Source organism: Eptesicus fuscus, chromosome 10 (assembly GCF_027574615.1).
Source record: "Eptesicus fuscus isolate TK198812 chromosome 10, DD_ASM_mEF_20220401, whole genome shotgun sequence".
NCBI classification, from domain to species: Eukaryota; Metazoa; Chordata; class Mammalia; order Chiroptera; family Vespertilionidae; genus Eptesicus; species Eptesicus fuscus.
In genome coordinates, this window is record NC_072482.1 from 6,225,914 (window position 1) to 6,250,401 (window position 24,488).

Sequence of the window (24,488 nt, forward strand, 5' to 3'; positions counted from 1 at the left end):
TAGTCTTCACATCAACATACAATGGGCAGCAAAGGCAAACCTTACTCTTAAATTACCTGATAACCCTGGCTGGTGTGCTCAGTGGTTAGAGCACTGGCCTGCACACTGAAGGGTTGTGGGTTTGATTCCCTGTCAAGGGCACATACCTAGGTTGCGGGTTCATTCCCTGCATCTGGTTGGGGTACATGTGGGAGGCAATGAGTTGATGTATCTCTCTCACATCGCTTCCCTCTCTCTTTCTCTCTCTTCCCGTCCCTCTTCCTTCTACTTTCTCTGAAAATGGAAAAAATATCCTCAGGGTGAGGATTAAAAAAACAACAACAACGAAAACAATAAATTACCCGATAGACACAAAACTCTAATAGCTCTTATCACCAGTCTTTGGAAGTAATTGTAATGTGCCTTGGGAATGTGGGAATGAAATTGCTCTCTAATGTTTAAAAGTAAAATTGACACAATGAATTTTAGTAAAAATATGTGCTATTGTCCTTTGAAAAGGCAGAGTAGCACTCCACACCTAGAAGAATAGGATGGTTCCAGATTGACAAACATCTGGAGAAAGAGTATGTCCGTCAGAATTATCCGTCTTGGTTGTGTGGGGAAGGCTGGAAAAGGCGCTTCACTGGGTGAAGGTTGGCAATGCCCTTCCTAGACTGTTGGGGCATTTTGTAGTTTGATTTCTATGCAGGTTCACCTAGTATATTTGCTGATTGTATGACCTTTAACTAGCTTGGTTCCTGTAAGTCATTTCTGATATAAAAGAGTAGATGGATTTTAACTCTGAGAAAGAAAGTGCTCCTCCTATGAATTTAAGTGCTTTGATTACCATGATGGCATTTTCTCATTGTAAACTAATACAGTGAGAAAATGATAATTATGAATCAGGCCCATGGAGTTTAGTTATCCTGGGTTCGATTGAAAGATGGATCCACTCTAAAAGTATTGGCGGAATTGCTCCCGGACCTTTCTGGCTGAGAACATTCAGATTCCAATGCGAGGTAATCTCGCCAAGGAAAGTACTTCTGTCCTTTCATCCCTTTGGGAAATAGCTTTCTGGCCTTTTCACCTGGTGGTGACATTGATAATGACATACTAGAAGTGTTCGATTTCTAAAATCTAAACACTAATCCTGTGGCTAGAATGCCCATCTTCTGTTTCCTTTCTTTCTACCTTGAACATAGCTTTAACTTGAGTTCCTTAGCAATAGGTAAATAATTGAGGTAGGGATTTCATCCACCTCCTACGGTTCCAGAACTGAACTCACCAATAGACATTTGATGACATGATCCAAAAATTACATAAATTACTGAAGAACTGAAAGCTGCATATGAGACATTGAGAGGAGGGATCAGTTGCCTTGACAGCAAACTAAACGTCAGGACTGAAAAGCAAGATAATTTAGGTAAGAAAAGGTAGCCTGGCTTTTAAAAGTCACCTTAAATAAAAACTGTAAAGAATATTTAAAATGAAAATGATCTATGTATATGGCTGACTGAGCATGACATACAGCCTTTAATTAGTATCTTTTATTGTCTCCTTTGATTTCTAGCTTCTCTTCCTATTGTACCACATGATTTTATACCTCAATTCTAAATCATAGGCTTAAACACCTTTCCCTGTGGGTCTTCATGCTAATCATGGAAAGCAAACATCTCAGCAACCAGACCTCAACTTCCAACAGCTCAGAAGCAGCCCACTTGCACCCCAGCCTAGAACAGAGGCCCTGATAATTCTCCAGGACGGAAGACAAAGCTGGAGAGCAAGGCAAGAATCCCACTGAACTGACTTGACTCCAAGTTGGTATGCGTTGTCTCTTTACCATATGCTCATCACTCTCAGCTCTTCTTGTAGCTCCTTCCTCAATACTTTCTTTTCTAAAAAGCACCCTGAAAATCAGGAAATTTGAAGCTGAGGCACTCAACTTAGATCATTCCAGTGAGCCCACTGAGCTGATTTATTGTCTTGGACAAGCAAGGCTCTTTTTTTTTAATGGAAAAGTTAAAACATATACAAAAATAGAGTATAATGAACACCCATGTATCAACCAACCCTTCAACAATGGTCAATTCATGGCCAATCTTGTTTCACCAAAGCACCCACTCCATGTTATTTTGAAGCAAATCCAAAGACATGATCATTTCATCAGTAGATATTTCAGAATGTATCTTTAAAAGAAGACCCTCTTTTAATGTAACTACAATATCATCATCAAACCTAAGAGATAATGGTTCTTTAACAGTATCAAATATCCAGTCAGTATTCACGTTTCCCTGCTTATCTCATGAATGGGTGTTGTGGTAGAGGGCCTCTCAGATGATCTGCAATGGCTAATGGTTTTCATGCCCTTGTGTGATCCCCACCCCGTAAGTGTGGGATGGTTCTTGCAAGTTGCTTCCAACTTATATGTTGCTTCCAATGTATAAATAGAATACAACAAAAAACTATAGGATATCACTTTTGAGATTAGATTGCAAGAAGATTGTGGCTTCTGTTTTGATTGCACTCTCTCTCTTTCTCTCATTCAGCTCACCAGCCACCAGAGTTGACTTCAAGGGTGTGACTGATGCAATCACATAGAGCCCTGGGCTTAGAAGCCTACACACTTGGCTTCATGCTTTACTCTGACCATCTTGAAATTCTGAATAATTTTTTAACTAGGGGCTCTGCATTTTCATTTTGCATTTGGTCTCATACATGTAGTTGGTCCTGCCAGCTGTCATGTTGTGAGGACACTCAAGCAGCCACATGGCAAGAAAACCAGGCCTGTCAGCAAACACATTGGTGGAAACTGACCCTCCAGCCTCAGTAGAGCCTTGAGGTGACTGACACCTTGACTGGAGCCTCATGAGAGACCTTGAGCCAGAAGTATAGTGGGTTTGGGGTTTGGGGTGATCTTTTTAAAAATCATTTGCTATTATATGTTGTGCTTTCTTTTACAATCTTTGTGTTGACATCGGGGCTCAAATATGAACTTCACATTGATTGATAGATTTCTGACGTCTCCTGAAATCTATAGGTTCCCCTCCCACATTTTTTTTCTAAGCAAGGCTCTATTGATTGCAAGAAAGAGTAAACCTGCTCAGATTAGCTTAAGCAAAATAGAAAATTTATTAAAAGAGTACAAAGAGCAGTTGAGCCACATCAGAGACTCGAACCAGAACTAAAAAGCCATCAGGATTCAAGGAAGCTACTTTCCCATTCTCTCTGTCTCCAGGTTTGCCTGGTCTCCTGTCTTTGTCTCCAGTTTGGGACTATAATGAACTGTACTACTATGAATATTTTTATACACAGGTCTCCTGGTACATAGATGTATAAGTTCCTTGGGAGAATATACCCTGCAGCATAACTGCAGGGGCATTTAGCAGAAAATGCCAAAGTTTTCTAAATGGTTGTACATTGCACTCCCACCAGCATTGTATGACAGTTCCCATTGTCTGCCTCTGTATTAGCACATGATACTGTCAGATTTTTAATTTTCAATGTGTATGAGTTAGTGTGTAACTCATTTTAATTTCAATTTTCACTTCATTGACTGCCAATAATGTTGATTAATCTCATTGTTCCTTACAGATTTGTAGGAGTATATATGTTACAGATTGTCATTTCTTGGGTATATTGTTACAAATATCTCTCCCATTCTGTGGTGTGCTTTTCAATCTTGATGGTGTCTTGGAATGAACAGTTCTTAACTTTTACTTAACTCAATCTTTTACTAAATTCAATTTGTCTTTTCCTTTTAGGCTAGTGAAAATTTGTTTTGTTTTTTTACAAGACTGATTTTATTTATTTTTTTAATCCTCACCGAAGGATATTTTTCCATTGATTTTTAGGGAGAGTGGGAGAGAGAGGGAAAGATAGAGAGAAACATCAATGTGAGAGAAACACATTGATTGGTTGCCTCCTGCATGAGCCTGGACCAGGGCCCACGCTGGGGAGGAGCCTGCAGCCAAGGTACATGCCCTTGACCAGAATAGAACCCGGGACCCTTTGGCCAACACTCTATCCACTGAGCACCGCTGGCCAGGGCCCAAAAAATGTTTATTGCTTTACCTTTAACGTTTAGAACTTTAATCTGACAGGTATAGATTTTTGTGTATGGTGGGAGATAGAAGTCCATCTTTTCACACAATAGTCCAATTGTTTCACACAATTTATGAAAAAGTCTGTTTCTATAATGAGACATATGATATAAACCATGCAACTTATATATGCATAACTCCTTTCTGTTCTATTGGCCTACCTGTCTATCTCTGCAAAACCACACTGTCTTAATTACTTTTTTAGTAATTAATTTAGTAATAGTTTTGATAATTTATTAATCCCCATTTTTATTGTCAAATATAATATACACATAGAAAGTGCATTAAAATAGGTGTTGAGCTTAATAAATATTTATAAAACAAACACCCATGTTACCACCATCCAGGTCTTTGATCACAACTTCATTTCTTCCCACACAGGTATTTATTATTTTGACTTTTGTGATAATAATCTCTTAGCTTTCTTTATGGTTTTAGCACGAGTGTACATATTTCTTAACAATGTAGTTTAGCAAAATAGTGAATGCTTTCCTCCTAAGGTCAGGAACAAGGCAAGAATTCCTAGTCTCACCACTCCTATTCAACATAGTACTGGAAGTTTTAACCAGCACAATAAACAAGAAAGAGTTTTTGTTTTTGTTTTTTTTTAAAGCCGTTTGGAATAGAAAAAGAGAAACACAACTGTTTCTCTTCACAGACAACATGATTGTCAATGTAGTAAATTCTAGGGAATCTATAAAAGATTCTTAGAACTGTCCAACTGGCATGGCTCAGTTGTTGAGCATCAATATATTAACCAGGAGGTCACAGTTCGATTCCCCGTCAGGGCACATGCCTGGTGTTGCTGGCTCAATCCCTGGTGTGAGATGTGCAGGAGGCAGCTGATTGATGATTCTCTCTCATCATTAATGTTTCTCTCTTTCCTTCTCCCTACCTCTCTGAAATCAATTTTTAAAAAAAGATTCTTACAACTACTTAAGTGAATTGCAGGATACAAGGTGAACACATAAACACCAATTACATTTCTATATACAAACAATGAACTGAAAACCAAAATTGTTTTTAATTATCATATATAGTATCTCCTCAAAAATGAAATAGGTATAAATCTAACATAATATGTATAAGATCTGTATGCTAAAAATGATAAATGCTAATGAAAGAAGTCAAAGAAGACCTAAATAAATAAAGAGATATACTGTGGTCATGGACTGGACACTCAACATAATTAATTATCTGCAAAGTGATCTATGAATTTAATGCAACAGCTATCAAAATCTCAATAGAATTTTTTGTGTGAATATAGACAAAATATTTATATGGAAGAATAGCTAAAACAATTTTGGAAAAAGAACAAAGTTGGAGGAATCCCTCTACCCAATTGTAAGACTATCTATAAAGACACAATAATTAAGATATGACATTGGCAAAGGATAGACACATAGATCAATAGAACAGAATAGAGAGTCCAGAAATAGACCCATAAAAACATGGCTATACGATCTTTGACAAAAGTGCAAAAACAATTCAATGGAGGATTCTTTTCTTTAAAAATAATGCTGAAAATGCAACAAAAATAATCTTGACCATACGTTTCTCACATTATACAAAGATTAACTAAAAATGGATCATAGATCTTAATGTAAAACATAAAACTATAAGACTTAGAAGAAAACATAGGAGAAAAATTTTGTGACCTGGATTTAGGTGAATAGTTCCAATATATGATAGAAAAAACACAATTTGTAAAAGAAAAATATTGGACTTTATCAAAATTAAAGCCTTTTGCTCTGTGAAAGAAACTGTCAAGAATAAAAAGATAAGCTACAGACGGAAAGTATTTGCAAATCACATATCTAGAAAGAACTTGAATCCAGAATATATAAAGAATTCTCAAAAAGGAACAATAAGAAAACCAAAATTCCAATTTAAAAAATGGGCAAAGGACTCGAATAGGTACTTCACCAAAGAGAATATGAGGGTAGCAAATATGAACATAGAAAGATGTTTGACCTCATTAGCAATCAGGAAAATGCAAATTAAAACCTCAATGATATACCACTACAAACCTCTTAGAATGGATAAAATAAAAGACACTGAAAACTGGGTTTCATAAAAAAAAAAAAATGTTTCTCTTTAAATATTTTGTTAAGTCAGGCTACAGGTCTGGCCAGGTCACTCAGTCAGTGAGAGCTTCATCCCTACACCAAAGGTTGTGGGTTTAATTCCCAGACAGGGCTCGATCCTGGGTTGGAGTATGTATGGAGGCAACTGATTGATGTTTCTCTCTCACACTGAAGTTTCTCTCTCTCTTTCTCTTCCTTCCTCTCTCTCAAGTCAATATAAACATATCCTCAGGTGAGAATTTAAAAATACACACACACATATACACAAAAGGACAGGCTACAGGCTGGGAGAAAATATTTGCAAAACACATTGACAGAGAACTAGTATCTAAAATATATAAATAATTCTCAAAAATCAATAATAAAAATGCAAACAATCCAATTAGAACCTGAGCAAAAGACACGAAGAGCCATTCATTAAAATATATAGATGGAAAATTCCCATATGAAAAGATGTTCAACATCAGTAGCCATTAGGGAAATGCAAACTGAAACCACAGTGAGATCTATGCAAATGACTAAAGTAAAAGTAGTGACAACACCAAATGCTGGTGAGGATGCAGAGCCACCGGACCCCTCACAGATCGCTGGTAGGAATATCAAATGACGCAACCACTCTGCAGAACAGCTTGGCATGTCCTTAAAAAATTAGACATGCAACTACCCTCCATTCCAACAATTACACTCCTGGATATTTACAGCAGAGAAATGAGGACTATGTTCACTAATCTACACACAAATGTCCATAGCAGCTGTATTTGTAACAGCCAAAAGCTGCAGACAATTCCAATGTCCTATGAGGGTGAATGTTTAAACGAACTGTGGTACATCCGTACCATGGAATGCTACTTGGCAAAAAAAAGGAATAAACTATGGGTACACACAACAGCCTAGATGAATCTCCAGAGACTTAAGATGTTGAAAAAAGCCAATCCCGTGTATGACTCCATTCATATAACTTTCTTGAAATGTCAATGTTATAGAAATGAAGAACAGATTAGTGTTTGCCAGAGGCTGAGGAGGGAATGGGGACAGGAGGCAATTGAGGGTGATCATCAAAGGGCAACAAGAGGGATCCCTGTGGAGGTGGAAATGTTCTATAACCTGGTTGTAAGATTGAACTATAGTTTTGCAAGTTGTTACCATTGAGGAAAGCGGGTGAGGATACAAGGGATTGTTCTGTAGTTTCTTACAAGTGCATTTAAATCTATAATTATCTTAACTAGATAGTTTAATGAAGAAATACTAACAATATCAGGTGCTGACAAGAGTGCAGAAGAACTAGAATTCTCATACATTGCTGGTGGAGATGTAAAATGGTAGGTACAGCCACTCTGGAAAAACAGTTTGGCAGTTTCCTATAATGTTAAATATACACTTTACCAGCCCTAGCCAGTTTGGCTCAGCGGATAGAGTGTCGGTCTGCAGACTGAAGGGTTCCAGGTTTGATTCTGGTCAAGGGCACATACTTGGGTTGTGGGCTCGATCCCTTAGAGCAGGCGTCCTCAAACTACGGCCCGCGGGCCACATGCGGGTGTTTTTGCCATTTTGTTTTTTTACTTCAAAATAAGATATGTGCAGTGTGCATAGGAATTTGTTCATAGTTTTTTTTAAACTATAGTCCGGCCCTCCAACGGTCTGAAGGACAGTGAACTGGCCCCCTGTTTAAAAAGTTTGAGGACCCCTGCCCTAGAGGGTGTGCAGGAGGCAGCCAATCAATGATTCTCTCTCATCATTGATGTTCCTATCTCTCTCTCCTCCCTCTTCCTTCCTCTCTACACACACACATACACACACACACTTTACCCATATGACCAACAATACCACTCCTGGGTATTTAATACCTGAGAGAAATAAAAACATGTTCACACAAAAATCTGTACATGACTATTCATAGCGATTTTATGTGTAATGGCCAAAAACTGGAGACAAATTGTCCATCAACAAGTGAGTGGATAAACCAACTGTGGTACAGCCATACAGTGAATTATTACTCAGCAATGGCAAGGGACAACGTATTGATGCACATAACCATTTGCAATAATTTCAAAGACCTAATGCTGAATTAAAGAAGCCAGCCTTCAAAAGTGACATACTAGATGAGTCCATTTATATGATATTCTCAAAAAGACAGGACTTGGTGATCGAGAATAGATCAGTGATTGCAGGGGTTAGAGGTTAGGGGAGGATGTGACTAAAAAGGGATGGCACATGAGAGATTTGGGGCTGATGGAACTGTTATGTATCTTGATTGTGGTGGGGGTTACATAAATCTACATATGTGTTTAAATTCATAGAACTTACACCAAAAAGAAAAAAGTCAATGTTACTGTATGATAATTTTTTAAAAAGGATCCCTTTCCTCAACTAACAGCTCTGTGTCAGAAAGCTACCACTTGGCCCTTTGTTGGTCTCTTCTGTGCTAGGCACGACCTGTGCAATCCCAAGCTTCAATCCTGCCTGGTTGAAGAATAGAGAAACAGAGGTGTTTAAAGACGGTGTAGGGATCTGTGAACTACTGTGAGTAAAAGATTAACAAAATCCTTTCCCTTTCTCTGTAGATAAATTTGATATTGGGTTAACTTTCCACATTTTTTTTTGAAATCTGATAACAGTGGAATGTCAGCTGTGTTACCAGCCAAGTTTGGTTATATAGTAAAAATGAGCCTGATTCACTCTGGCTGGTGTTGCGTAATGGTTAGAGCATTGGCCTGGTCAAGGAAGGATCGAAGGTTTGACCCCTGGTCAAGGGCACACACCTGGGTTGCAGGTTTGATCCCTGGCCCGGGTTGGACACGTGTGGGAGGCAACCAATTGATGTATCTCTCTCACATTGATGTGTGTGTGTCTCTCTCTCTTTCTCTCTCTCCCCCACCTTCTTACCCTCCCCTTCCACCCTCTCTAAGAATCAATGAGGAAAAATATCCTTCAGTGAGGATTAACAACAACAAAAATAAAAATAAAAATGCAAAATGAGCCGATTAGTATACTCCGTCTGGACCAAGAGGACTGAACGAAAACCAATATCCAGCGGGAAGCCCTAGCTTCGGCTTCGCGGAGCACAGTGATCTTATAACTGGGCCCGGCACCTGTGGGACCCTGGAAGCAGGAGTTAAAGAAAATGGCAAGAGAGGTTGGTTCCTATTTGGGAAATGAGGCTTCTAAGCCCAGTGAGCTCCCTGCCTACCTGCATGATCTTATCTTCAATCTGGACTGCCATTCAGAAGACCAGAGTCGCCCCTGGACTGCGTGCGCGAGTCGGTGAAGAAGTGCTAGCATGCTATGTTTCACACCCTTCACCTTCCTAAGTAAAACCAATGCCAATAAGTTCTACTGTAGTCATGTGAGTATGAAATGACTAGTTAAGCAAAAAATGACCATGAATGGGCCTTGCAGATACTCTTGGAAGTATTCAGGGTCCCAAACTAAACTGAGTCTTTTGGAACCATCCCGAGTTACAAATCTGGCAGATAAGGTAAGTCTGTGGGTGAAAAGACTTTGTATCTTCCTTACCTTGGGGAATTTGCACAAGGCCAACACTTATACCTGCAAGTAAGTCTCCAAGAAGCCAATCCTTGAATCGATAGAAACACATCCACTGTAGGAAGGGAAAGATGGTAAGCATGCAATTTAGGAACTTTTCCCATGAGCAGCTGTGAGAAAGAAGAACAAGAGACTTGATTAGTTCTCCAAAGAAAAAGCCCACATAGCCAAGCAAAGGCATGGTACATGATTCTTCCCACACAGCAAAGTTCCTTATTCGCACTGTCAACACTTTAATAGACTGGACTGGATAAGTCGGTCCGGCTGTCCTATGCATTATAGGAGGTTTAGCAGCATCGCACTAGATGCCCCCTCTCCCGGGTGTGACACCCAAAAATGTCCCCAGACATTGCCAAATGTTCCCTGAGAGACAAAATCGCCTCCAGTTGAGAGCCATTATCATAATATGACAAAATCTAAGCCTTATAAGTCCAGAGTATAAATCAAGTCTGTGTTTTTATTGGATGTTTAGAAAGATATAAACTTACCAAGTTTCCAGTGGAAAATGGACTGTTATTGATTTCTCTTGATAAGGACAGTTTTTTGATATGTGATATTGGTGGTGGTGGTGGGGGGGGATTAACACATTCACATCATTCCCATATACTAAATTTTTAAAAAATATATATTTTATTGATTTTTTACAGAGAAGAAGGGAGAGGGATAGAGAGTTAGAAACATCGATGAGAGAGAAACAGCTGCCTCCTGCACACCCCGCACTGGGGATGTGCCTGCAGCCAAGGTACATGCCCTTGACCAGAATCGAACCTGGGACCCCTCAGTCCACAGGCTGACGCTCTATCCACTGAGCCAAACCGGTCTTGGTTCATATACTAAATTTTTACTGAACACTAACTCTATGTGGCTTTGACCTATAATATGTAGAAATTTATAGAAAATATAGAATATGAAGTTACCATACTTAAGGAGTTAGCCATGTAAATAAAAAGCAGTAAAATAAAGACTGTTATCCTTTACTCCAGTAGATATCAACCAGAAGTAATTCTGTTCCCCAGGAGACATTTTGCAATATCTGGACACATTTTTTATTATCATGATGGGCATCGATGCAAGGGATGCTGCTAAACACCCTAAAATGTACAGAACAGCTCTTTATAAGAAACAATTGTCTGGTCCAAAGTGTCAATGATACTGAAATTGAGAAAACCTATTTTAACTTTTAGATCATCTAAAACAGAAGAATAACCATCAATCAATTACTCAGTAAAACTAGTTTGGTTTTACATTGCTTTTTGCTACTCACATTTTAGTATGAGCTGAAAGCAAGGAGTATGAAGATTTTCCATGTATGAGCTATAGTTGGATAATTCAGATTTGACTGTAGCAAGGCTAAGATGTATGCTCAGAAGAGAAGTAATTTAACTAACGTATGTTTGACTCACAACTTCATGAGCATTACTATCCCTAAGGGCCAAATAGGTCACAGTAGTAAGTGTGAGCAGAGCTGGGGCTAGAAACCAGGTCTCCTGATTCCTAGTTTAGTGTTCTATCCACTCAATTGCTGCCACATTTCCTATCGACAGCTGTCAAATTCTGCTCAGGAGCCAAGAGCAAGACCATTGGTTTGAAAGGAACATCATATTGCTATTTATACGAGCGTCCCTGGGTGTTAGGCAGGTGCTCTGTCCTTCTATGGAGGTGAGTAAAGCATGGCATTGGGACAATTTGTTTCTTCTCCAAGTCCAGTCTGCCTTCCTCTCCTCCTCTCCATGTGCCACTTGGCAAAAGACTAACTACCATAGGCAAAGTCATCAAAGCTCTTTAGCATGGCAAAATAAAATGAACATGGAATAATGAGGATCTAAGACTGAAGAAAATCAAGGAGGGTGTTAGAGGAACAGACATTGAAGCTGTAGCTCAGGCATCTTAAAAGTGAGGAATGTAAGTCAATGTGACAGCAAATGGATATTTTGACAAGGAAGGGTGTGTTTGCAGTTGCTAACTAAGAGGGATAAAATGGGAAAAGAGATTAGATTTGCTGCAGAAAGGAAGAGATGGAGTTAAAAGATTGTGAGGTGTTTTTTGTTTGTTTGTTTGTTTGTGTGTGTGTGTGTTTTAACTAAAAACTCCACGTATACAGTGTTTTTTATTTGTTTGGTGCTTTACAAATACTTTTTAAACCCTCCCAATTGAGAAACCCTTAGCCTACTCACCGAGAAAACAAGAGAGAGGGGGATAGCACAAATAAATAAAAACAGAAATGAAAAAAGGGGTTATAACCAACACCACAGAAATACAAAGGATGAAAAAGAATACTATGAACAATTATATGCCAACAAATTAGACAACCTAAAAGAAATGGATACATTTCTAGAAATATACAAGCTTCCAAGACTGAACCAGGAAGAAGGAGATAATATGAACAGATCAATTACTAGCAATGAAATTGATATCATTTTTATATATAGTGATAGCCAAGATGGACACAAATTACTTATTTTTATTATAAGTAATAAAAATAAAAATAAAAAAACTCCCAAGAAACAAAAGTCCAGGACCAGACAGCTTCACTGGTGAATTCTACCAAACATTTAAAGAAGAATAATACCAGCTCTAACTGGTTTGGCTCAGTGGATAGAGCATCAGCCTGCAGACTGAAAGGTCCCGGGTTCGATTCCGGTCAAGGGCATGTACCTTGGTTGTGGGCACATCCCCAGTGGGGGGTGTGCAGGAAGCAGCTGATTAATGTTTCTCTCTCATCAATGTTTCTAACTCTCTATCCCTCTCCCTTCCTCTCTGTGAAAAATCAATAAAATATATTTAAAAAATAAATAAATAAAGAAGAATAATACCTATTCTTCTCAAACTATTACCAAAAAATTTTGAAGAGGAAGAAACACTTCCAAATTCATTCTACATGGCCAGCATTAACCTTCACCAAAACCAAAGACACTACAAAAAGAAGAAGGAGGAGGAGAAGGAGGAGAAGGAGGAGGAGGAGGAGGAAAAGGATGAGGAGGAGGAGGGGGAGGAGGAGGAAAGAAGAAAGAAAATTACCAGCCAATATCTCTGATAAAAAGATGTGAAAATTCTCAACAAAACACTAGCAAACTGAATTCAACAATACATTAAAAAGATTATATATCATGGTCAAGTGAGATTTAACCCAGGGATGCAAGGATGGCTCAATATCTATAAACAATTAATGTTATACATTACATCAACAAAAGCAAGGATAAAAATCATGTAATCATTTCGATAGATGCATAAAAAGCATTTGACAAAATTCAGCATCACTTATGACAAAAACTCTTAACAAAGTGGATATAGAGGAAACTTACCTTAACATAATAAAGGCCATATATGACAAACCCACACCTAATATCATAACTAATTGTGAAAAGCTGAAAGCTTCTAAGATCAGGAACAAGACAAGGATGCCTGCTCCCATTGCTGTTATTCAATACTAGTGGCCCGGTGCATGAAATTTGTGCATGGAAGGGGGGTTCCCTCAGCCCAGCCTGCACCCTCTCCAATTAGGGACTGCCAGCAGTTGGACATCCCTCTTGCAATCTGGGATCGCTGGCTCCTAACCGCTCACCTGCCTGCCTGCCTGATCACTCCTAACTGCCTCTGCCTGCCTGCCTGATTGCCCCTAACCCCTCTGCCTTCCTGCCTGCCTGATCACCCCAACCTCTCTGCCTTCCTGCCTGATCGCCCCTAACTGCCCTCCCCTGCCAGCCTTATCTTGCCCCCAACTGTCCTCCCCTGCCGGTCTGGTTGCCCCCAATTGCCCTCCCCTGCTGGCCTGATCTCGCCCCCAATGTCCCCCCACCCCCTGCCAGCCTGATATCGCCCCTAACTGCTCTCCCCTGCAAACCTGATTGCCCCTAACTGCCCCTGCCTGCCTGATAGCCCCTAACTGCCCTCCCCTGCCGGCCTCATCTCGCCCCTAATGGCTGTCCCCTGCCGATCTGATCTCATCCCCAACTGCCCTCCCCTGCTGGCCAATTTAGTTCTGATTGGTCGGTTTCTATGCCAGCCAGTGTCAAAAGCTCTGCCTCCCAGGCAGCCATTGGCTCCTCACAGTTCACCCAGATTTGGTTCTGATTGGTCAGTTTCTATGCCAGTCAACATCTCTGGGCCTATCTCCAGGCCTGATCAGAGAGGCGGGGCTGATCAGCAGGCCCTGCAGAGGCCTGGCTGCTGGTGAAGCCTGGAGAGGAAGAGAGAGGCAACAGCTGATCAGCAGCTGCCATGGAGGCTGTGAATCAGACCCTGCCTCTCTCTCTGGGCCTCTCTCCAGGCCTGATCCGCAGCCCCCTCAGCAGTCAGTGCTGGGTCGCTGAACCCACACCGAGGGCAGTCACTTCCGGTGTTCGGTTGAACCTTCGGTCGGTTGTTACAAACCCTGGGTTTTTATATATTAGGATGGTATTGGAAGTCCTAGTCATAGCAATCAGACAAGAAAAAGATATAAAAGGCATTAAAATTGGAAAGGAAGAAGTAAAACTGTCACTATTTGCAGATGACATACTACTATATAGGGAGGACCCTAAAGACTCTACCAAAAAAAAAAAAAATAGAATAAATAAATTCAGTAGAGTAACAGGATACAAAATTAATATCCAAAAATTTGTAGTATTTCTATACAGCAATAACAAATTACCAGAAGAAGAAATTAAGAAAACAATCCCATTTATATTTGCATCATAAAGGATAAAATACCTTTGAATAAATTTAACCAAGGAGGTGAAGACCCATACTCTAAAAATATAAAACATTGAAGAGGACACACAAAATGGAAGGCTATATCATGCTCATGGATTAATATCTTTAAAATGTCCTAAAACAATCTACAGATTTAATGCAATCCCTATTAAAATATCAATAGCATTCTTCTCAGAACTAGAACAAATAATCCTAAAATTTATATGGAACCATAAAATACCACATACAGTCAAAGTAATCTTGAGAAAGAAGAAAGTTGGTGGTATCATTCTTCCTGATTTGACCATAAAAATCAAAGCAGTACGGTACCAGTACAAAAACAGACACACAGATCAATGCAACAGAATAGAGAGCCCAGAAATAAACCCTCCCTTATATGGTCAATTAATCTATGAAAGGAGGCTAAAATATACAATGGAGAAATTATATAGGTACTATGAAACCTTGGTATGTAACAGACTAGTTTGGGCAAAAGGGATGTCTGTTAAAGCCAAAAGTTTGTTATGTAATAAAGTAGGTTTTCCAAATGTGTATGTTAAAAAATTGACAAATTACACCTGACCATTGACATATGAACCAGGAGGTGATGGTTTGATTCCCAGTCAGGGCACATGTCCAAGTTTTGAGCTCAGTCCCCAGTGGGGGGCGTGCAGGAGGCAGCCAATCAGTGATTCTCTCTCATCATTGATGTTTCTATCTCTCTCTCCCTCTCCCTTCCTCTCTGAAATCAATAAAACATAAATCTAAACAAACAAACACCTGCTGCAGAAAGTCACACCATGGAAAAACAGAACCAATTACCACTCTGGATGCAGTGTGATCACATGCTAACTAATCATTCACCAAACACTGTTTAGAAGTGGTGACTCATGAATTTAAATATGTTGACTATAGTTGATGTTATGTCATATTTATTTATGTTGGTGAAATTACTACAGTGTTTTTTTCAACATATGGCCTATTTGCTAAGATTTGTTTAAAATAAAAGTGAATTAATAACAAAATATAGCCCTAGCCGGTTTGGCTCAGTGGATAGAGCATTGCCTGCAAACCAAAGGTTCCTGGGTTCGATTCCAGTCAAGGGCACATACTTGGTTGTAGGCTCCTCCCCAGCCTGAGCCCTGGTTGGGGCTCATGCAGGAGGCAACCAATCGATGTGTTTCCTCTCACATCGATGTTTTCCTCTCTTTTCCTCTCTCTTCCACTCTCCCTAAAAATCAATAGAAAAATATCCTTGGGCGAGGTTTAAAAGAAAAAGCCTGTTAATAAGTATAAGTATAAGTATAAGTATAAGTATAAGTATAAGTATAAGTATAAGTATAAGTATAAGCAAATCTTGGTTAAAAGCATTTTTAAATTAATAGGGTGTTAATTTTCACATATGACATATAGTCTGGAAATGTCTGTTAAATGGAGATTCACAAAATTGAGGTTTTACTGTAATAAACCCTTTGACATCAGTCTTAGTAATATATGTTTTGATATGTCCCCTTGGGCAAGTGCAACAAAAGAAAAAAAATAACAAATGGGACTACACCAAACTAAAAAGCTTCTGTACCATTAAGGAAGCCATTAGCAAATGAAGACAACCTACTGAATGAAAAAAGATATGTATTCACAAATTATATAACCATAAAGGGTTAATATTCAAAATTTATGAAGAACTCATACAACTTAATAACAAACAAACCTACAATTGATAAAAAATGGATAGAGGAGCCCTAGCCAGTATGACTCAATTGGTTGGAGCATCGTCCTGTGCACCAAAGGATTGTGGGTTTGACTCCTGGTCAGGGCATGTACATGGGTTGTAGGTTTGATCCCCAGTCCGGGCATGTAAGGGAGGCAACTGATTAATGTTTCCATCAATGTTTCTCTGTCTCTCTCTCTTCCTCTTCCTCTCCCTTCCTCTTTCTCTCAAATCAATTAAAGCATATCCTTGGGTGATGATTTTTTTAAAAAATGAACAGAGGACATAAAAAGACATTTCTCGAAAGAAGACATACAGATGGCCAACAGACATATGAAAAGATGCTCGACATCACTAATCATCAGGAAATGCAAATCAAAACCCCAGTGAGAGACACTTCATACCAGTTAGAATAGATATTATCAAAAAGTCAACAAATAACAAGTGTTGGTGGGGTTGTGGAGAAAAGGGAATCCTGTGCACTGTTAGTGGAACTATAAGTTGGTGCAGCCACTAGAAACAGTATGAAGGTTCCTCAAAAAACTAAAAATAGAAATACCGTATGACCCAGCAATTCCACTTCTTGGTGTTTATCTTTAGAAAACAAACAAACAAAACATTCAAAAAGATATATGTAATCGTATGTTCATTGCAGCATTATTTACAACTAGAAGCCCAGTGTATGAAATTCGTGCATGGGTCGGGTCCCTAGGCCGGGAAACTATCAGGGCCAATCAGATTCCCTGCCTCCCCGCCTACCCCCTCCTTCCCTTGCCACTTGTGTCCGCTGCCGCCCACCCCTGGTTCCCTGTTTTAGCCTGGGGGCTCAGCCCTGATCAGGTGATCGGGTCCTGCTGGCTGGGGAGAGAGACCAGGAGGTTGGTCAGCAGACTCCATTGGCAATCAGGGCCTGTGGGCTGGGGACAACTCCTGCATTGAGTATCTGCCCTCTGGTGGTCAGTGCGCATTATAATGTCTGGTCATTTCAGTTGTTTCATTGTTAGGCTTTTATATATAGTGATAGCCAAGATGGACACAACCTAGGTGTCCATGATAGAGGAATGGATAAAGAATGATGTAATGGAATATTACTCAGCTATAAAAAAGAATGAAATCCTGCCATTTGTGATAATATGGATGGCAACATTGTATTATGATAAGTGAAATAAGTCAGACAGAGAAAGGCAAATACCACATGATTTCACCTGTATGTAGAATCTAAAAAACCCCACAGAAACTAACAAACAAAATAAAACAAAAACAGACTCACAGAAACAGAGACAAACTGATTGTTGCCAAAGGGGAGGTGGCTAGAGGGGTAGGTGAAAAAGGTGAAGGGGAATATCTATATGTATAAAAGCCTAAGTGACGGTTCAACCGTTCAACCGTTCGACTGTTCAACCAGTAGCTATGATGTGCAATGACCACCAGGGGGTAGACGCTCAACACACAGGCATGGAAACATGGAACAGACTGATGAATCTCAGAGGGAAGTGGGGAGAGGGGAGGGTGGGAAGAGATTAACCAAAGATCTTATATGCATACTAGAAGCCCGGTGCACAATCATTCATGCACTGGTGGGGTCCCTCGGCCTGGCCTGCGGGGATCGGGCAGGAACCGGCAGTCTGACATCCTCCAAGGGGTCCCAGATTGTGAGGGTGCAGGCCAGGCCAAGGGACTCCACCGGTGCACGAATCCATGCACCGGGCCTCTCATAGTCAGTAATACTGTGGTAACTTTGCCTGGGGACTTGGTAAGGTATCTAAATGTCAAATCAATATGTTGTACACTGGAAACTAACATAATACTGTATAGCAACTATACTTTAATAAGAAAAATGAGAAAAAAACCAAGATGGCGGCATAAGGTATACACCTGTACGTGCTGCCTCTCACAACCACACCAAAACTACAACTAAAAGACAAAACGACAATCACCCAGAACCATGGGAAAGCTGGCTGAGTAGAAGTTCTACAACTAGAAGGAAAGAAAAAAGCTCATTGAGACTGGGTAGGACATGCAGAGGTGCAGAAAAACAGAGGTACAGAGGCACGCAAATCGAGCTGGCGACTGGGTGAGCTTTTTTTTTTCAATCAGGAAGGAGATACAAGCTCCCGACTGCTCTGAACTCCAGTTTCCGGCAAGACTCTGGGGACCCAGACTCCTACGGGGAGAAGCTGGACTGTCTGCCATTGGGTCAGAAAGTGAGGGTGGCTTTCTTGCAGAGGTGCTCACAGAAATCATTGTTTACTGCACTGGGGAGCGGGACACGGAGACGTGGAGACACAGAGACGGCTGACTGACAGCCATCGCTGTTTGCTACATCCTGGTAATTCCCTGAGACCCCGCCCCACCCAATTTACACACGCACCCAAACTGTGCGCAGTGGCTTTTGCATATGAATGGCCTGCCCTTTCGCAGCTTAACCTAACAAACTGCAGCTGGGTCAGACAGCTCCAAAACTTCCAAACCCCAAACAAAGAGGAGAAATCTGCAGATCTCGCTGTAGCTCCTGCTGGGTGGCCTCAGGCAGTAGCTGACCTGCACCTCCTTGGAGATCCAGGAGCCAGTGTACCTAGCAGTCAGTGTGAGACGATACCAGATTTCAACTCCTCATATCCATAAGTGACACACTCAAGAGGCAGACTCAGTGAGCACCAAAGCCCCACTGAAGCAAGTCCTGCCCTATAAGGGTGTCTCCAGCACAGTAGTTCTTCCATTATAGACACAGTGGGTCCTCACAGCCAATTGGCCTAGAGGTCAATTCCTCCCAGTGTACCAACAGCAATCAAGGCTTAACTACAACTAGACTGTGCACCCAGCCCACAAAGGGGTGCACCAAGAGTGTCCACCTCAGGTGACTGGGGAGGCTGAGCCACTGGGCCCTATAGGTCACCTACCACACAAAGCCACTCCATCAACACAGGGAAGCAGCCGAAATGTGGAGACAAAGAAACATGTAATGAATGAAAGAAATGGAGGAAAGCGAACTACTGGATATAGAGTTCAAAACCACAGTTATAAGGTTACTCAAGAATCTTCTAGAAACTTCCGAGGAACTTAGTGAGATCTTTAAGGATCTTGATGAGAATGCCAAAAAAATGGAAAAGGACCAGTCAGAAATTAAGCATCCACTGTCTGAAATAAAGAATAATATACAGAAATCCAACAGTAGACTAAAGGACCCCAAGAATCAAACCAAAGATTTGAAACATGAGGAAGCAAAAAACACCCAACCAGAAAAACAAAAGGAAAAAAGAATCCAAAAATATGAAGATAGTATAAGGAGCCTCTGGGACAACTTCAAGCGTACCAACATCAGAATTATGGGGATGCCAGAAGAAGAGAGAGAGCAAAATATTGAAAACCTATTAGAAGAAATAATGACAGAAAACTTTCCCTACCTGGTGAAAGAAATAGACTTACAAGTCCAGGATGCGCAGAGAACCCCAAACAAGAGGAATCCAAAGAGGACCACACCAAGACACATCATAATTAAAATGCCAAGGGCAAAAGACAAAGAGAGAATCTTACAAGCAGCAAGAGAAAAACAGTTAGTTACCTATAAGGGAGCACCCATACGACTGTCAGCTGATTTCTCAATAGAAACTATGCAGACCAGATGGGAGTGGCAAGAAATATTCAAAGTGATGAACAGCAAGAATCTACAACCAATATTACTCTACCCAGCAAAGTATCATTTAGAATTGAAGGTCAGATAAAGAGCTTCACAGACAAGAAAAAGCTAAAGGAGTTCATCACCACCAAACCAGGATTATATGAAACTAGAGGCCTAGTGCACGAATTCGTGCATGGGTAGGGTCCCTCGGCCTGGCCAGCAATCGGGGCCAATCGGGGCCATGGGAGGTTGGCGGGACAGGGGGAGGGGCCGCGAGAGGTTGGCTGTGGGAGCACACTGACCACCAAAGGGCAACTCCTGAGTTGAGTGTCTCCCCCCTGGTGGTCAGTGTGTGTCATAGCAACTGGTTGTTTGGTTGTTCAGTCACTTAGGCTTTTATATATAGAGATGCTGAAGGGTATTCTTTAAGAAGAGGAAGAAGAAGAAAAAGGTAAAGATAAAAAATATGAACAACGAAGTGACAACAAATACTTATCTATCAACAAGTGAATCTAAAAATCAAGTGAATAAAAAATCTGATGAACAGAATAAACTGGTCAATATAATAGAATCAGGGGCATAGAAAGGGAGTGGACTGACAATTCTCAGGGGGGAAAGGGGTGTGAGGGGAGTGGGAAGAAATTGAACAAAAATCTTACACCTATGGATGAGGACAGTGGTGGGGTGTAAGGGCATGGGGTGGGGGGGGGAATCGGGTGGAGGGGAGCTATGGGGGGAAAAAAGAGGAACATCTGTAATAATCTGAACAATAAAGATTTATTTAAAAAAAAGAAAAATGAGTAAATCCTCACAATCATCTTATGAAGTAGGTGCTATTAACATCACCATTTTATAGGTGAGGAAACTGAGGCACACTTGGGTTGGGATAGATTACCTAAAGTCACACAGCTGGGAAGCAGCAGAACTGGGATTCAAAACCAGGCAATCTGGCTTCTAAGTCTTGCTCTTAACCACAGTGCCTTTCAGGTTAAAATTCAGAAGTGGCTATAACTGTGTGTTTTAGAAGTAGGAACTAAGAACTGCTATAAAAGCCCATGGGAGGCAGAACTGGTCAGATTTAAGTGTTCAAGGCCTGGGCAGGGAGGGAGAGTTATAACCTGCTTATGATGAGGGATAAGTCAGGAACAGACTATCCTATCTAATAAAGAGAGAATATGCTAATTGACCCTCACACTGCCACAAAGATGGCGGCACCCAGAGCCAATAAGAAGGGAATATGCTAATATACTGCCCCACCCTCAAAGATGGAGGCACCCACAGGCAATAAGGAGGGAATATGCTAATTGACTGCCCCACCCTCAAAGATGGAGGCTCCCACAGCCACAAGATGGTGGCACCCAGTCCCCTCAGCACCCCCCCAGCCACCCAGGGCTGGCCCGAGGCTCAGGCAAGCGTCGGATGGCAGCTGCCCAGAGGTGCCTGAGGCTCAGGTAAGCAGGGCCGGCCAAGGCTTGCACTGCTGGCAGTGGCAGCAGCAGAGGTGTGATGGGGGCGTCGCCTTCCCCTAATCGCAGAGTCGCCTCCCACCCCTGAGGGCTCCCGAACTGTGAGAGGGGGCAGGCTGGGCTGAGGGACCCACTCTCCAGTGCATGAATTTTCATGCACCGGGCCTCTAGTCCTTTTATAAAGACAAAGCCAAAGTGGCCCCCAAATGCCCTCTTTAACATATTCCGACCCATGGTGAAGCAGAGAAAATGAGAGTAGTGGTGTAAGACTGGGAGGGGCATCCAAGACCACAACTTGCAAAAGGCAGGATATGGATAAAGGAGAGTGCCTCAGAGAGAAGGAAGTCTGCAATAGGGCTGTGTGGAGGCCTTCCTCATTTGTCACCCAACACATGCTGATTGTGGGTGATAAATCCAGAATGTGAGTGAGGGCAGCTTGAGTAATTAGAGTTAAAATCATGATGTAGGTCACAAAAAAAGAGTTCCTAACCATAGGTCTATGGACCCCCTGAGACTCTAGATAAAATTCAGGGGATATGTGAATTTAGAAGAAAATATATCTTTATATTTACTAACTTCCTAACTGAAATTGAGCACTTCTCTCAATTATGAATGTTACAACAAACTAGAGTAGCATCAGCAGAACTTGATTTTGTCACCAAAGAAATCACAAACATTTTTATATTACATTAAAATTGCTGCAGATATATTAAAATACCATTTATATCCATCACTATTTTGAAATTATGATAGCTTCTAGGTCTACATTATTAAATAACATAATTTTGGGATTTTTCATATTTTGATAAACTATGTTTAGAAAAACTGGTTTCCTTTATAATTTTACTAGAGGCCCGTTGCACAAAATTCATGCAAGAGTAGACCTTCCTTCCCCCAGCTGCCAGCACCAGCTTCCCTCTGGCACCTGGGACCTGGGCTTTCTTCGTAGCCCTGGCTTCATCTGGAAGGTCGTCCAGAAGGACATCCGGCCTAATTAGCATATTACTCTTTTATTATTATAGATGTATTTTATGCATTGAAAATAATTCTGGCCAAGACCATTCAATGGGAAAAGAATAGTCTCTTCAATAAATGGTGCTGGGAAAATGGGATATCCACATAGCTATGAATAAAGTTGGACCCTTATTTTACACCTTACAAAATTAACTAAAAATTAATGGATCAAGGGTCTAAATTTAAGAGCTAAAACTATAAAACTCCTAGAAGAAAATATAGGGGAAAATCTTCATGATCTTGGATTTCACAACAATTTCTTAAATATGACACCAAAGTCACAGGCAACAAAAGAAAAAATAGATAAATTGAATTTCATTAAAATTAAAAACTGTTGTGCACCAAAGGACACAATCAACATAGAAAAAGACACTCTACAGAATGGAAGAAAATATTTGCAAATTACATATATGATAAGGGTTTGATATTCAGAACATATAAAGAACTCCTACAACTCAACAACAGAAGAAAAACAACCTAATTTTTAAAAGAGCAAAGGAAGTAAGTAGACATTTCTCTAAAGAAGGTACACAAATGTCCAAGAAGCACATGAAAAGATGTTCATCATATTTAGTTGTGATGAAATGGTAAAACAAACAAATAAGCAAAATCCACAGTGAGATACCACTTCACACCTACTAGGATGTCTATAATTTTTAAAATGGTAGATAACAAATGTTGGAGAGGATATAGAGACATTGGAATATTTCTACATTGCTGGTGTGAATGTACAATGGTGTAGCTTCTGTAAAAATGTCTGGCAGTTCCTCAAAAAGTTAAACATAGAATTACCACATAATCCAACAATGCTACTCCTAGGTATATACCTAAAAGAATTGAAAACAGGGACTCAACAGATACTCCAATGCCAATATCCATGGCAGCATTATTCACAATAACCAAAACACAGAAACCACCCAAGTGTCCACCAACAGATGAATGGATAAACAAAATGTGCTGTCTACATATAATGGAATATTATTAGCCATAAAATGAAGTACTCATTCATGCTACAACATGGACAAGCCTCGAAAACACGATGATAAGTGAAATAAACCAGACATGAAAGACAAGTACTCTGATTCCACTTAAATGAAATATCAAGAAAAGGCAATTCATAGAGACAGAAAGTAGAAGAGAGGTTACTAGGGCTGTGGGAGGGGAGAGTGGGGAGTTATTGCTTCACGGTACAGAGTTTCTGTTTAAGGTGATGACAAGTTTTGGAAACAGATAGTGGTGATGGTTACACAATATTGTGAATGTCATGAATGCTGATTTGTACACTTAAAAATAGTTAAAACAGCTATGTTAGTGTTATATATTTTATAGCACAGTAAAAAGAAATTATGCAAAGGTTCATAAGCTTTACCAGATTGCTAAAAGTTTCATAGCACAGAAACAGGTGAGGTGCCTCTGAACTGTGGAGCCTGCATGGTCACAGTGGGTATCACAGGAGGAGGGTCCCAGGTTGATGATCACAAGTACTACGTGGGCACAGCTGGGTATGAGTTTAGAAGGATGTCATTCTCTATCACTAATTAGTCCATCATGGTTGCTTTTGGTTGTTGTTGTTAAGAGACTGGTAATGGTGGTAAATCAAACAATGTATTTACTAAATATCATCCCTAGATGCTGTGGGGGACATCCAAGAAATTTACAATCAAGAAGGTGCTACAAGCTCTAGCCAGTATGGCTCAATGGATAGAGCACTGGCCTTCGGACTGTAAGGTCCTGGGTTCGGTTTCAGTCAGGGAGATATGCCTGGGTTGCAGGCTCAATCCCCACTAGAGTGCGTGCAGGAGGCAGCCAATCAATGATTCTCTGTCATCATTGATGTTTCTCTCTCTCTCTCTCCCTCAACCTTCCTCTCTGAAATCAATAAAAGTATTAAAAAAAAAAGAAAAGGAGTAGAAGATGCTACAAGACAAAGCACACACACACCAAAACAAACAAACAAACAAACAAACAAAAAAACCCTGGAGAGAAATCACCCTGTAAACTAAGGGTTCTGATGACAGGGATTCAGAGGAGGAAGACAGAAATTGGCACCAAAAGGAGTCAAATAGGGTTATGGTGCTGTCAGCTTGGTGGCCGGTAAATGACCACACACACGCACCTGCACTGGACATGGTGTCGGAAGGTGGTGATGTCAATGTCCAAGTTCCCAGAGGAGACAGACTTCCTTTTGTAATCCTGTTGAAAGGTCTCCTCATTGTACACATCTCGCTTAACATCATACGAGTAAGAATTTTCCCTGTATCTAGGTTCAAAATCGTGAGTGCTCCTTGGTGGCTGCAT

At 40.6% G+C, this 24,488-nt stretch overlaps 1 protein-coding gene across 1 annotated transcript in view; it reads right to left on the reverse strand.

Moving 5' to 3' along the window:
- The window catches only part of SLC26A8 (solute carrier family 26 member 8), an 86,316-nt gene extending 61,828 nt beyond the window's left edge, over window positions 1-24,488 (reverse strand). The window contains exons 1-3 of the mRNA XM_054721734.1: window positions 24,307-24,488; window positions 9,680-9,819; window positions 1,265-1,381 (exon numbers count right to left, since the gene is read on the reverse strand). Coding sequence (XP_054577709.1) covers window positions 1,265-1,381; window positions 9,680-9,819; window positions 24,307-24,488 — 439 coding nt within the window. The remainder of the gene's footprint in view (window positions 1-1,264; window positions 1,382-9,679; window positions 9,820-24,306) is intronic.